Source organism: Sphaerodactylus townsendi, unplaced genomic scaffold (genome assembly GCF_021028975.2).
Source record: "Sphaerodactylus townsendi isolate TG3544 unplaced genomic scaffold, MPM_Stown_v2.3 scaffold_261, whole genome shotgun sequence".
Taxonomy (NCBI): Eukaryota; Metazoa; Chordata; class Lepidosauria; order Squamata; family Sphaerodactylidae; genus Sphaerodactylus; species Sphaerodactylus townsendi.
This window is the reverse complement of record NW_025950431.1, coordinates 1-14,611: the sequence shown is the minus strand read 5'-3', so window position 1 is coordinate 14,611 and position 14,611 is coordinate 1. Positions and strand designations below refer to the sequence as shown.

The window sequence follows — 14,611 nt, the reverse complement described above, 5'->3', positions numbered from 1 at the left end:
TCTTCTTCTTCTTCTTCTTCTTCTTCTTCTTCTTCTTCTTCTTCTTCTTCAGTGCTCAGCCCTTAATTGTTTACCTCTCTTGCCCCCATCTCTGTCAGAGCATCCTGAGCTGCACAAAATCTGGCTCCATTATGCGGGAAGGAAGGGACCGAGTTGTTTCTCTCGCCACCGATCGGACAGGGAGGATTCTTGCTTGCCACGTAAGTCGCCGTTTGTTGACCCTCACCGAGGACGGGCCATTCTCAAAGGGCCTTCCTTACAGCTCCGCAGAGGTAACTCAGCAACTGACTCTCTGTCTCTTTTCCAAGGGAACAGACTCTGTCTTGGAAATGTTCTATGTCCTTAGCGAGGACGAGATCCGTAGGAAAATGGATAAGAAAGTGAAGAAAGCGAGGAAGAAGGCCAAGTGAGTGCTTCTTCGGCCGTTCTTTCCGTTCTTGTATTTTAAGATCGTGTGAAAGGTGTGACCTGTGTCTGGAGGTTGTCAGCCCTTCACAAAGTTCCATGGGAGCATGAGAATCTGAGTGGCAATCCTAGCGTTTGCATGTGGACGCAGCTGCGCATCACAGCGCGAGAAGCGGCCAGATATCTTTCTGTCACATCTGGATCCTGCTGAAGTCGCCTCCCATGCCCCTGTTTCTGGCCACCATCAAGGATATCCTCAGAAGAAAGGCATGAACCAGCCAGACCCTGTAATGCCACCTTCCAGCCCCATGAAGAATCTCCTTCCCATGGAAGAAATATAATTCCCTTGTGTACCCATTTTCCTGGATTTCTCACCAGTGTATAAAGGCTGCTTCTGGGGAGACCTCTGGCTTTTGCTGCGTAGCTCAACTACTTGGAAACCTTCATTTTTAGATCTGCTTGGTACTTCAAGCTCCTAAATCTCCCTGCCTACCTTGGCACGTCACAGAAATCTCTACTGGCTGGCCTCTGACTTCCAGCTGATCTGGAAGATGGGCCTCTGACTTCCAGCTGATCTGGAAGATGGGGCAGGCGGTTGTCTTGCACATAGAGCAGGACAGAGTATAGTGGGTGAGGGATGTATTAGGGGTTGCCAGGATGGGTTTGAAAGGTGGGAAAGGGGACAGGAGAACAAGAGGATGTTCTCAGTGCCTGAACCGTTTCAGGTGAACCAAAAAGAAACGGGTGGCTGAATGGGAGGCAACGGAACCAGGGAAATTGGTTCAGGGGCAGCCCCTTGGTGGTGGGACAATACTTTTAAAAAACATATTTTTATCTTTTGGCTTCTGGATCCGATTGTGGCTTTAATTTTTCTCTCTCTAGGCAAAGACTGGAGGAGGAGGAGGAGGAGGATGAAGATGGCGTCGAGTTCAGCTTGCAAGAGAAGATTGTTCGCCTTGTGAAAATAAAGGCTTCCGCCAAAATCAAGTGAGGCCGGGCTCTTGAAGGGCGGTCATGGAAGAAAAAAGTAGCATATAAATACAAAGCTGGAGGAGTTATCTTGTCCACCCCCCCCACACACACACACACACATACACAATGTAGGAAATTCACAACTACCTCCCCCAGTGTCCCCATGACCCGTGCTAAATGTCCAGAGCAGGGGTAGGGAACCTGCGGCTCGAGAGCTGCATGCGGCTCTTCTGCCCTTGCACTGCGGCTCCACGAGCCGAGACGCTGGCCCCATCCTTGCCCGCCCTGCAGGCAGCAGGGCAGACGCACCAACTGCCCGCAGCCGGCTGGGCTGCGCCGCAGGCTTCCCCTCTCACCTGCCCCATTGGAGCGGGGCGGGCGCTTTCCCGGTGGCCGGCGAGGCCAAGCCACTGGCCCCATCCTTGCCCGCCCTGCAGACAGCAGGGCAGAGGCATCCATGCGCTTCTCAGAATGAGTGGAGTAAAAGGTAAAAAAACCCAATATACACAGTGTTATCTTTATTTTAAATGTCAAAAATTATTTGCGGCTCCAAGTGTTTTCTTTTCCCATGGAAAACGGGTCTAAATGGCTCTTTGAGTGTTAAAGGTTCCCTACCCCTGGTCCAGAGGAAGGGGAAAAAAATCCTCCAGGATCCCTGGGCCAATCTGACCTGGAGGAAAATTCCTCCCTGACCCCAAAGTGATGATAGGCATTACTCTCTGTGCATAACATTTGACACAGGTATTTTATGTATTTATTTGCTTCATTTATACCTGCCTTTCAAAGAGCTGGGTGTGGCAATTAAGAGCGGCAGGCTCGACTCTGGAGAAGCAGGCTCCGTTTCTCCACTCCTCTCTATGAAGCCTGCTGGGTGACCTTGGGCCAGTCACAGTTCTCTCAGAACTCTCTCAGCCCATGCGGAGGCAGGCAATGACAGACCACTACCGAACGTCTGTTGCCTTGAAAACACTACGGGGTCGCAATGAATCAGATGTGACTTGACAGGACTTTCCCCCCCCAGTGTTCCCTGTCTTCCTCCCCACCAGGCACCTGGACCTGGTTCCATGTTCCCGTTTCTTCCATTTTATGCATACGACCTCCCTATGAGGTAGGCTAGGCAAAGAGTTTATGGCTGGCCCACGGTCACTCCACAAGCTTGGAGAAAAAGGGAAAAGGCCACTGTACCCTAGCTGCCTATGAGTGTAACAAAACAACCTACATTCCAATTTACAGCTGGGGGGGGCCATCTCCTGAGGAGGGACGTGTCTTTGGAAGAAGAAGAAGAGGAGGAGGAGGAGATGAGGAGCAGCAGGAGGAGGAGACGAGGAGGAGGAGGAGTTGGATTTATATCCCCCCTTTCTCTCCTGTAGGAGACTCAAAGGGGCTTACAATCTCCTGTCCCTTTCATCCCCACAACAAACACCCTGTGAGGGAGGTGGGGCTGAGAGCTCTGAGAAGCTGTGACTAGCCCTGGGTCACCCAGCTGGTTTGTGTGGGAGTGTACAGGCTAATCTGAATTCCCCAGATAAGCCTCCACAGCTCAAGTGGCAGAGCGGGGAATCAAAGCCGATTCCTCCAGATTAGAGTGCGCCTGCTCTTAACCACTACGCCACCGCTGCTCTCTGCTGCCGCTGCTGGACACCTGAGCTATGGAGGCTTATCTGGGGAATTCAGATTAGCCTGTACACTCCCACACATGCCAGCTGGGCAACCTTGGGCTAGTTACAGCTTCTCGGAGCTCTCTCAGCCCCACCCACCTCACAGGGTGTTTGTTGTGAGGGGGGGAAGGGCAAGGAGATTGTCAGCCCCTTTGAGTCTCCTGCAGGAGAGAAAGGGGGGATATAAATCCAAACTCTTCTTGTTGTGCAGATTGCCACCTGAGCAAAATCGTGTCTTGGTGCTTCCTCGCAGCCATTTTGGCCGAACAGCACTCTGGACTTGGAGAGCAAAGCTTGGTGGGGACATTTCTTGAGTTCAGGGGATTTCTAGTAGCTCTAGCAAGGGGCTTTTGAGCTGCTTCCGAGGGAAAATGGTCCAGAGGAGCCAGCTAGATTAGGCAAGGATTTTTCGGGAGGGTGCGTGAACAGAATTCAGAAGTATGTCCAAGCCAAATTGTGAGCTTGTCCTTGATATCTTGAGGGATCAATGAAATCTTTGTTCCCTGAGCTGATTCGTGACCCTTAGACCTCGCAGGCCTGCAGGTCCATATCCAGAAAGCCTGTGGGGAAGAATCCAGCTTCGCAGAGGCCATGAAGCACATTCCCCATCCGCCAGTTGACTTGTTCGTGTTGCATTTTGTTTATGGGCAACTTAGTGTTTGCTTCTAATGCTTTTTATTCGAACAGGTCTTTTGACTTGATACTCAGTCCCAGAGGGGAGCTGAAAGCCGTCCTCATGCTCCAGAACAACACCGTTGAGTCTTACTCCCTGAACTCATCAGCACAGTCCTCCCAAGTTACCCGGACATCCACGATAAACATCGAGGGGCACCGCAGCGATGTCCGGACACTGGCGTTTAGTTCGGACAACATTGCCGTTCTTTCTGCATCTGCTGAGTCGGTTAAGATTTGGAACAGGTAGGAAATCCTTCTTGAAAGATACCTGAAGCAGCCTTCCACTGAACCAGATTCTTGGTCTGTTGAAGTCAGTAAGAAAATCAAAAGCTGCTGGGTACAGTATGCAGATCACAACAGAATGAAAATGCATGATACGCTGGCTGTCAGATACAATCTACGAAGATAATGGGCGAAGAAGAAGAGGAAGAGTTTGGATTTATATCCCCCCTTTCTCTCCTGTAGGAGGCACAAAGGGGCTTACAATCTCCTTGCCCTTCCCCCCCACAACAAACACCCTGTGAGGTGGGTGAGGCTGAGAGAGCTCCAGAAAGCTGTGACTAGCCCAAGGTCACCCAGCTGGCGTGTGTGGGAGTGCACAGACTAATCTGAATTCCCCAGATAAGCCTCCACCGCTCAAGCAGCAGAGCTGGGAATCAAATCGGGTTCCTCCAGATTAGAATTCACCTGCTCTTAACCACTACGCCACTGCTGGCAGTCAATGCAAATCATAATATACCAGTGATGGCGAACCTTTTTGAGACCGAGTGCCCAAATTGCAACCCAAACCCCACTTATTTATCACAAAGTGCCAACCCGGCAATTTAACCTGAATGCTGAGGTTTTAGTTTAGGAAAAACCGGTTGGCTGCCTCTTCCTCCGCCCCACCAGCTCGAGCAGGGGCCAGCCTGCTCTAGCCTCCAGCAAGTCCCGCGTGCACCGCTCTGTGCCTCTCTAGCATCTCTGCCTCCTCTGCCTCAAGCAGCAGCCACCCAGAGTTATTGTACACCAGGCCCCGCCAGCCGAGTCCTCCTTCCTCACCGCAGTGCGTGCATGTCGTGCTCAGTGGCCCAGGCCAGCCTAGATGTGTGTGTGTGTCGGGGGTGATTTTCCGCCCCCCACATGACGAACTCTGTGTGCGCGTGCCCACAGAGAGGGCTCCGAGTGCCACCTCTGGCACTCATGCCATAGGTTCGCCATCACTGTAATATACCATTGGCAAATAAGCGCATGAATAACATACGAGAATCATAACACGCACAGATCTTTTGATCTGTTGTGATTCTCGTGTATTGTTCAAGTGCTTATTTGCTGATGGTATATTATGATTTGCACCGTCAAAGTCGGTATTCATTCCTTAAACTGACAGCAGCACCCTAGGGTTTGAGATCTTTCATGTCAGTTACTACCTTGTGCCAGGGCTTGAACCTGGGATTTTCTGCAAAAGGAGGCGAGAGTTGCAACACAGTTTCACTGCACAAAGCAGAATCCTCAGAAATGGTACATGAATAAGCTTGCCCAAGACGGGAATAGACGTTTTCATCTCATTTTAAAGCAGACTGGTCAATTTCCCTTCGTATTGAAAGTTAGTGCTGAATTTCTGAGTTTCTGTATTGTGCCTCTGCGTAGTTGGTTTCCTGCCTTCTTCGACTCAGTGTTCATCTATACTTGACTGTGTATCTAATCTGGAGGAACCGGGTTTGATTCCCAGCTCTGCCGCCTGAGCTGTGGAGGCTTACTCTGGGGAATTCAGATTAGCCTGTGCACTCCCACACACGCCAGCTGGGTGACCTTGGGCTGGTCACAGCTTCTCGGAGCTCTCTCAGCCCCACCCACCTCACAGGGCGTTTGTTGTGAGGGGGGAAGGGCAAGGAGATTGTCAGCCCCTTTGAGTCTCCTGCAGGAGGGAAAGGGGGGATATAAATCCAAAATCTTCTTCTTCTTTATGCAACTGGTTTTTCCTGCCTTCGGTGGACACAGTGTTTGCCAAAACATCTTGTTTGTTGCTCTGTTTGGATGTGTAACGATTCTATGTTCGCTTTATAATCACTTCAATATGTATACACTATATTGGCAACCTCACATTTGCTTGGTTTGAGTTTCTGTGTTGTTCCTGTGCGTGGTCGGTTTCTTCCTGTTTAGATTCAGTTATCCTGAATCCTGTTTCTCACTCACCTGTTTCTCACCTGATCCTTTTAACTGGACATGGCGGGGCTCGAATCTGGGACCTTCTGTATGCCAAGGAGATGCTCAGTCACTAATGCACACTCACCCCTCACTAGTTTGCACCTATGTTAAAGCAGCTAAAGTGCAGGGGTCTCTTCCCATTTGCTGTTGACGGTGACTGCTTCAATTAACACCCGCTTTTCCTTGGAACCGGCATCGCCTTAACTCTTTGGCATAATTGAAGCTAGGGCTTGCTGGTCACTGTGAGCTCTCCACTGATATGCCTTCCTTGCCAGTTGTGAGGGGAGCGATTCTGGGAGGCTCTCTCCTTCCAAGGGATACAAATATCGCCTGCCCAGTGACCTCTTCTGCTCCCTTGCAGGTCTACCTTGCAGTGCATTCGGACCATGACCTGTGAGTACGCTCTCTGCTCGCTCTTCGTCCCGGGAGACCGACAAGTCATTGTGGGGACCAAGGTAAGTTGCCGTCCCTTCCAAAGCTTGTGCTGCAGAGCCCCATTTAATTCAAATGCCTTCGCCTGGATTGTTTGCCTACCCTGTGTTGGCATTCTGCTTTATTCTCTGGAGCTTCTCCAGGCTGAGTGTTCTGTTCTTTCAGTTTGGCATCTAAATGTTGACTGGTTCTCCTAATGAGGGCAGTTGAAATACCACCAGGAATTATTCCTTATGTGTCCCTTTCTCCCTTGTTTGGGCCTGGTGCTGATGTCTCTGTTTCTGTGCTGTTCTTTTGTATAAATACTGAAAAGCCGCTAGCATCAGGAGTTGGAGCATCAAAAAGTGGCCAGGCTACCAGAAACCCCTGGTTCAAATTTCACCTCAGTCATGAAGTCACTGAATGGTCTTGGGCAAGTGCCCTCCCCCCCCACACTTTAATGACTTATATGGCTTTTGTGTTAGGATGATAACAAACCAGAGGTGGGATCCAGCAGGTTCTCACAGGTTCCCGAGAGTAGGTTACTAATTATTTGTGTGTGCCGAGAGGGGGTTACTAATTGGTGATTTTGCCGCGTGATTTTTGCCTTAGTTACGCCCCTCCTCTCAGCAGTAGCGCGCAGAACTTGAAGCAGTCTAGCAGGAGGTGCACCAGCGTGCGTGGCAGCCTGCACCTGCGTGCATTCGTTTCCCGCCCAAGGACCGGCGCAGCGGCTGCGTCCTTGCCACAGCCCCGTCCAGGAATGCCCCGCCCCCGGAATGCCCGGCCACTGCCCCGTTGTGCCCCACCCAGACCCATTGGCGCCACGCCACAGTTTCTCATCACCATGGGAACCTGTTACTAAAATTTTTGAATCCCACCACTGTAACAAACTATGTTTGTGAGACATTTCAAAATGGCTGTTTTTCTGGTTTCATTAACAATATTGTCCTGTAAGTGGCCTGTGAGAAGAGTGATCCAGCTTCGTGTCTCGTTTTAGTCTGGGAAGCTGCAGCTTTTTGACCTGGCTTCGGGGACGTTGTTGGAGACGCTTGAGGCCCACGACGGAGCTCTCTGGTCCATCTCGCTCGCTTCAGATCAGGTAGATTCAGACCATTTTCAGCCATTGTATTTAAATTTCTCTTTCAAGGAGAGCCTTTGGGTCACTTTTTTTGGGGGGGGGGGGGGCGCAGGCCCTTAGTGGGTTGTGGCATGTTCCATCTGAGGATGCGGCTTATTTATGGTACAGCTATACCTGACAACCATTTTAAAGTGGTAATTTATTCCCATTTTATTACTTTTAACTGTATTTTTATTTATGTGTGTGTGTGTGTGTGTGTGTGTATATATATATATATAATATTTTTTAAATATATATATTTTATATAATTATATATATTATATTATATAAATATTATATTATATAAATATTATATATTATATTATATATATATATATATATATTATACCAGTACACAAAACCAAATTGGTTCATTATTATTTGGCACAGAAATCAAAATTTTAAATATCCAATATGACACATAAAACAAACGTAGAACTTTTTATAAAAGATAGGTATCTTTTCCAATCTGTCTAAAATTCGGCATGGTAGGATACCTATTACTGTGTTATTTTGCTTTTAACTTGCTAAACAGATCTATTTTTATTGCAATTTTATATTAGATTGTATTTTTACATTGATGTGTAGGGGTATTTACTGTCATTTGCTCTGGCTATTTCTTTTTTTAAAAAAATCTGAAGTGATTTGAATCCCTCGAAGTCAACCGTCAAGTTATGTGGACTATTTCCTTGCTACTGAACTATACTTGAGACTGCCGAATGTGTCTGTGTAAATCCTGATCTATCTATGCCTATTAAAGGTTAATAAAGATAAAGATAAAGGTACAGCTGGTGATATTAGGCCAATCACAAACGCCACACGTGACCTGCCTACGAGGGCGGTCATGAAGACTCAGTGGGGGTGGACGTGGTGGGGGATCCTCCATGTTCTCCTTCGAGCTGTTCAAGAGAAGGGCAGGATCAAGATACAGTAATTGTATTAGTAACGGAACCTTATTTCCCTCACGGGATTACCATCAAGTAGATAATACAAAACTTTTCACACTTTTAGCTTTTGCGGCGGATCCTTTTGTTTGGAAGTTCATTTAAAATGGCCCGCCCGCCCCGGGTTCTGCTGCTCTTTGCCTCCAGAGATCCTTCTCCTCCCAACCGGCTGGTGCCAGGAGTGTTTTTGGAGAGGGAGAGGCGGAAGGGGGAATGTCGGGCTGCGAACCGAGTGGGGAATTGGTGGCTCTGCCTTGCAACAGAGCCGCAATCTTTGGGGGAAGGAAGTCTTCCACCCAGCAGCCCCAAATGTTGACGTCTGTCCTTGAGGGAGAAGGTGTTTGAACACCTCAATGCAATCATGTGAAGGAGAGAAAGAGGGATTTTTTTACATGCTGAGAAAGTGAGCAGGCTTCGGATTAATGCCGGTATTGTTCTCCTTCAGCGTGGCTTCGTGACGGGCGGCGCAGATAAATGTGTCAAGTTCTGGGGCTTTGAGCTGGTGAAGGATGAAAACACTCTTCAGAAGAGGTGAGGATATCTGAGTGGCAGTGAGGAGCATGGAAGCCACGACTTTTTTCTTACTTTTGGGGGCCTGGAGGCGCACGATTCCCTCTGTGCAGCCAAATATCTGAGGCAGGCCTGGGAGGTTGTTTAATGCTTGCAGTGTCACGAGTCAATGAGGTGCCTTGACGCGTGCTCTTTCCCCCTCAACAAAATGGAAAAAAACTTGTTTTCTTTGGAGCTTATGAGTGTGAGAAATGAATCTTAGGAATCTCTTAACAGTGGCGTAGGAGGTTAAGAGCTCGTGTATCTAATTTGGAGGAACCGGGTTTGATTCCCAGCTCTGCCACCTGAGCTGTGGAGGCTTATCTGGGGAATTCAGATTAGCCTGTGCACTCCCACACACGCCAGCTGGGCTAGTCACAGCTTCTTGGAGCTCTCTCAGTCCCACCTACCTCACAGGGTGTTTGTTGTGAGGGGGGAAGGGCAAGGAGATTGTAAGCCCCTTTGAGTCCCCTACAGGAGAGAAAGGGGGGATATAAATCCAAACTCCTCCTCCTCCTCCTCCTTCTCCTCCTCCTCTTCTTCTTCTTCTTCTTCTTCTTCTTCTTCTTCTTCTTCTTCTTCTTCTTTCTCCTCCTCCTCCTCCTCCTCCTCCTCCTCCTCCTCCTCCTCCTCCTCCTCCTCCTCCTCCTCTCTCAAATACTAATTCGGTCAGTTTTTATATTCACAAGGTGCCCTGTTCTCACTACCATTTTCCTTTATTTACGGCTTGCATTTGCACTAAACTAACATTTTTACCAGTGCTCTGTGGAAAACGAGAGAAGCATACTTTCTGGATATCTGGTAGTTTTTGAAAATCCCTTCACAACTCCACTGTTGTCTTTATTTATGGAGTTTACATCCCATTTTGCAGGAACTACCAAGGATGCTGCTATATAGTGTTAGTTCCACCGGTCCCATGTTATCTGCTAGCATCTGAACTTTATGACACTAAGCTTGGGGCCCTTTCCTTACCATGTTCCTTTTGGTTCTTTAGTGAAATCTGTAGGCAAGCAGATTTTATTTGCATCACGCATGTATGTCCTACTGTAGACAAGACCTCTTCAAAGATTGCCAGCCGTCCTATTCTCTGAGCCCTAGAATGTTAGCTGCATCTGGTTTTTGGGCTATGTTTCTTAGCCCAGAGCAAGAGTTTACAGTGATCCAATGGGATCAGTCCTTGTGGCTGCATTAAAAGCATGCCGAAAGACTGAAGGAAATTGCACGTTCTTGACCTTCCTGTTGCAGTTGGAATCTGGCTGAAAATGAACTTTCTAGAACGGGAAGTGACAACAAAGTGCCAGCTAGGAGGGGCTGGTAGAGTGCCGTAGATTGTGCTGAGTTCCTTCATGACACAGATAGGGAGGCTGCGGCGAAGGGGAGGTGAATGCCAAGTCCCCAAACATTATTTTCTTGGGAGCTCCTTGCCAAACAGAGCAACCTTTCCTAAATAAATCATGCTCACCCCTTTCTGTCGGAATAGTACCAGAACAGGGGCACATAGCCAAATATCTTGAACTATTAACTGAACCCCAACAGAGATGGATTATTACAAGGGCCAGGTGCAATACTTTTCCATCGGCCATTACAAAGGGTCGCTACCTATCTATCCCTCTCCAGGATCGGGTCTGTCCACACTGTAAAAACCAAGTGGAGACTCTTGCTCACATTATACTTGACTGTCCGAGATATGTGGGTATTAGGAATTTCTCTCCTGGGTGGGTCTTAGACAAATCTGAAAGAGACTCTGACAACTCTGTTGTGGAGCTTTTGTTAAATAACACAGAGGCCACGCTCTTGGAAAAAGTAGCAACATTTCTTTTACAAGTGACAGAATTTTCTAAGTAACGTCCAACGCTAGATACAGTTTATCTGTCTGTGTTTTGAATGTACTTTTGATTTGTACTTCAGAAATGGCTGTAATGCTCTGGAGCCTATTTTAATATGCCTAATAAAGGTTGTTGTATTGTTTAACCTTGCCTTGTCTCCTGAATGGTCACCAGCTCCCAATCCAATGACAACGGTGTCTGTGTTTTGCTTTTCCCTATAGGCTGTCTGTCAAGCAAACGCGTGTCTTGCAACTGGATGAAGATGTCCTCTGTGTCCGGTATAGCCCCAATCAGAAACTACTAGCTGTTGCTTTACTGGACTGCACCGTGAAAATATTCTACACCGACACACTCAAGGTAGCCAGCGTCACTTTGGCTGTTTGAGCTTGAGGATTGCGGGGAGGGCGTTGTTAAGAAGATGGCCGGATTAGTTTGGAGCGTAACATTTAGTTTTTGTTTACAGGAATGCCAGAGGGCAGGTTAGATCAAGCAGGCTAAAGATCCTTCAAGTAAAAGCCAAGAAAAGACATGGGGAAGCAGCAGTTCACATGTGTTAGTTAAAAGCCTTGTTTAAGAGCAGAGATTGGAAGCCAGCTTGAAATTTCTGTGAAAAAAGCCAAAGGCTGCAAGAAACTAAACCGTGGCTGCCGGCCAGCCCTCTCTTGGTGCTATTCAGGACTGACTCGAAAATGCTTGTAATTGTAGTGGTCTCTGGCCCCTCAGGCGACCAGTCACTTACTGAGTTGAACGAATGAACATCTCTTGGATGAAAAAGGTTGCACACAGTGGTGGGATCCAAAAATTTTAGTAACAGGTTCCCATGGTGGTGGGATTCAAACTGTGGCGTAGCGCCAATGGGACTGGGCGGGGCATGACAGGGGGCGTGGCCGGGCATTCCAGGGGCGGGGCATTCCTGGGCGGGGCTGTGGCAAGGACGCAGCCACTGCGCCGGTCCTTGGGTGGGAAAAGAATGTACGCAGGCGCAGTAAGCATATGCTTACTGTTATATTTAAGCAATGGCCGTGTCTCTTTCCCCTTGACCTCTTCTCTTCCAGTTTTTCCTGTCTTTGTACGGACACAAGTTGCCAGTGTTATGCATGGATATCTCCTATGTGAGTATGGCAGGCATTGCGAGCTGAGAGTCATTTTGAGGTTGAAAGTTGGTGGTTCAGGCTGCGAGGCAGCTGTTGTGGCGACAGAATGGAGGAGGGGAGAAAGGCAGGGGTATAAATGAAGTAAATCAGTGGTACGGAGCCTGTGGTTTGCAGAGAACCTCATTTGAAGTTATTGTACATCAAAAGAGCCACATAACTTCTGTGCTGATCTTGTTGTAACAGCATCTTCGCTGGGTCCTTAAAAGACATGCAAAGTTCACCCTCTTGTTTGATTTAGAGATTGAAGGACTCCATTTCCTCCAGCTGAGTCCTTTTGGAACATAACACAGGGTCTGACCTGTTTCAGAAAAGGACAGTTGATTTCGAATACCTTTAATGGCATATAAATAGTTTAACATTAACATTGCAAGATAATAACAGCCTTTACAACTTCTGACGAGTTGAAATAACACCATTAAAAAATGTAGCCACCGCTTCCAACAGCTCGTAGTTGTGGCTGTTGAAAAGATATATAACCTTCTGTTTATCCGTAGTGCCTTCACTTCCATGCAGGAAGGGGATTATGTGCTTCTTCCTCTCTATCTCATAAAAAGGACAATTCCACAGCGTATGAGATACTGTTTCCCCAGAACCCGTGCCACATGGGCATTGAAAAGGATAATCGATTGGTCTTGAATTGGTTGGTTACAGATGGAAGCAAGGGGCCTTTGTTCTTTCACTCAGCTGTCTGAATTTCCTTCTCTTGACTTGCTGTGTTTCAGGATGGGGCGTTGATCGCCACTGGCTCTGCTGACCGAAATGTGAAGATCTGGGGCTTGGACTTTGGGGACTGTCACCGGTCCCTCTTCGCTCACGACGACAGGTAGCTGGACATCCAAGAGTTGATGTGGGATCTTTCCCTACTGGAATTTTCTGGGACTACTAAGACAAGTTAGCCGCCCTTCGTGTCTTTCCGTATTTAGTCTTCAGTCTTTCAGAGTCCAGTTGACAGAATGTTCTGTAATCTTGATCTTTCTGAGCTTGAAGCACCTGCCCAGCCTGCTTCTGGGGGAGAAGACGGGCATCTCGCTATTGCTGTTTGTCTCCTCCCACCCAAACTGCTTCCATGGCAGCTATTCCCTCAGGTTACTGGAGTAGCTATCCTTAAGTTCAGTTTAATATAAAATCCAGCCTGTATTGTTTAAAATCCAAATCATTCCGATAAAGAGGAAGCGGGCTGCGGTCTGTCACTCTGTGCAGAGCAACTGGGGTCTGCTTGCGTGGGACGTTTTAGACCAGGAATTTCTGTCTTCTTTGTAGGGAGGAATAAATATGATCCTTTCCAAGCCAGATGAATGACAGGCGGATTTAGACAGGCGGATTCATGCATCTGATGCTCAAGAGTGCATCTGGGGTTCTGGCGCAGATCTGTATAAGGCAGCTGCATAGTTCTCTGGCTGTTTGGAGTAGCTTCTGATATGCTGAGGGGGGTGGGCTCTTGCTTACTCCCGGCCGCCAGTGGCATGGCATGGGACCAGAAGGAATGGGCTTTCCTTTCCAGGGAGCATTTGTAGCCATGAAGGTATGGGCTTTCCTTTCCTGGGAACATTTATAGCCATAAGCTTTGGAATTTAGCATTTAAAAAAATAAATAAAACCTGTCTGTCTTAGCAGGCTGAATTCTGCATTTGTCTTGTGTATGCACTTCCTGCTTGATACTGGTTCCAAGCAGTGCTCGGAATTGCACCAATAGGAGCAAGTCATCCTTGGCTACCTGGAACATTGTGCTTGTTGCATAGATGTGGTTTGGACCTGTATTTCTATGTACCCTGAAACTGTGTGTCAGGGCCTCCTGGGCGAGAACCCAGGGAATGCAGGAACATCAGACACATCAGCGGGTCAGATGTTCTGGTCCTCCTTTCTTCTACAACAACCCTGACGGATCATGTCGCGAGAGCCTGATATTTCTTTGGAAATGGAGGAGATCCGACTCTGGTCTTCATTCCGTACATGCAGAATAATGCACTTTCAAACTGCTTTCAGTGCTCTTTGAAGCTGTGCGGAATAGCAAAGTCCACTTGCAAACAGTTGTGAAAGTGGTTTGAAAACACATTATTTTGCGTGTGCGGAAGGGACCTCAGTTTCTTTCCTGTATACCAAAACCTTCTTTCTCTCATTCTTTTAGTGTGATGTACCTCCAGTTCGTTCCCAAGTCCCACCTCTTCTTTACAGCGGGAAAGGACCGCAAGATTAAACAGTGGGATGCTGATAAATTCGAGCACATCCAGACCCTGGAGGTAATATGTCAGCGTGGTGCCTTTGTGGTTGGGAAGCAGCGCTTGCCCCTGCCAATTGATGGGTTGCCACATTCAAAAGGGGGCGTTTTCTTCCACCTTTCTCTAATTGTCTTTTTGTGTGTCCGATTTATAGGGCCACCACCAGGAAGTGTGGTGCGTGGTGCTCAGCCCCAATGGGGACTACGTTGTGTCGTCCTCCCATGATAAGTCACTGCGCCTCTGGGAAAGGACGAGAGAGCCACTTGTGCTGGAGGAGGAAAGGGAGATGGTAAGGCTGTACTAATGCGATCCGCTCTGGGCTCGCTGGCTTCTTAAACTTCAGAGGAATTCAAATTTTAGAGCCCCCCACCTTCCCCCAAATATTCATTTGTTGTAGGTCCATGTCTTTTAAAAGAACCTTTTGTTGTCTGTTTGGCTCTTAGTTCCGTGAAATTCTTCTCCCATTTTGTGTTTTAATTTTGCTTCATAGGAAAC

General features: G+C 48.0%; 1 protein-coding gene across 1 annotated transcript; it reads left to right on the top strand.

The window, feature by feature from the left end:
* Positions 1 to 102: 102 nt before the first annotated feature.
* LOC125425300 (WD repeat-containing protein 3-like) lies at positions 103 to 14,405 on the top strand (the record flags this gene model as incomplete). Its single annotated transcript, XM_048482904.1, has 12 exons — positions 103 to 200; positions 309 to 406; positions 1,288 to 1,392; positions 3,723 to 3,953; positions 6,259 to 6,352; positions 7,309 to 7,410; positions 8,818 to 8,903; positions 10,969 to 11,104; positions 11,803 to 11,859; positions 12,624 to 12,724; positions 14,026 to 14,137; positions 14,271 to 14,405. Coding segments are annotated over exons 1-12 (1,326 nt in total), but the record flags the coding sequence as incomplete, so codon positions are not given.
* Between the last annotated feature and the right edge of the window lie 206 nt (positions 14,406 to 14,611).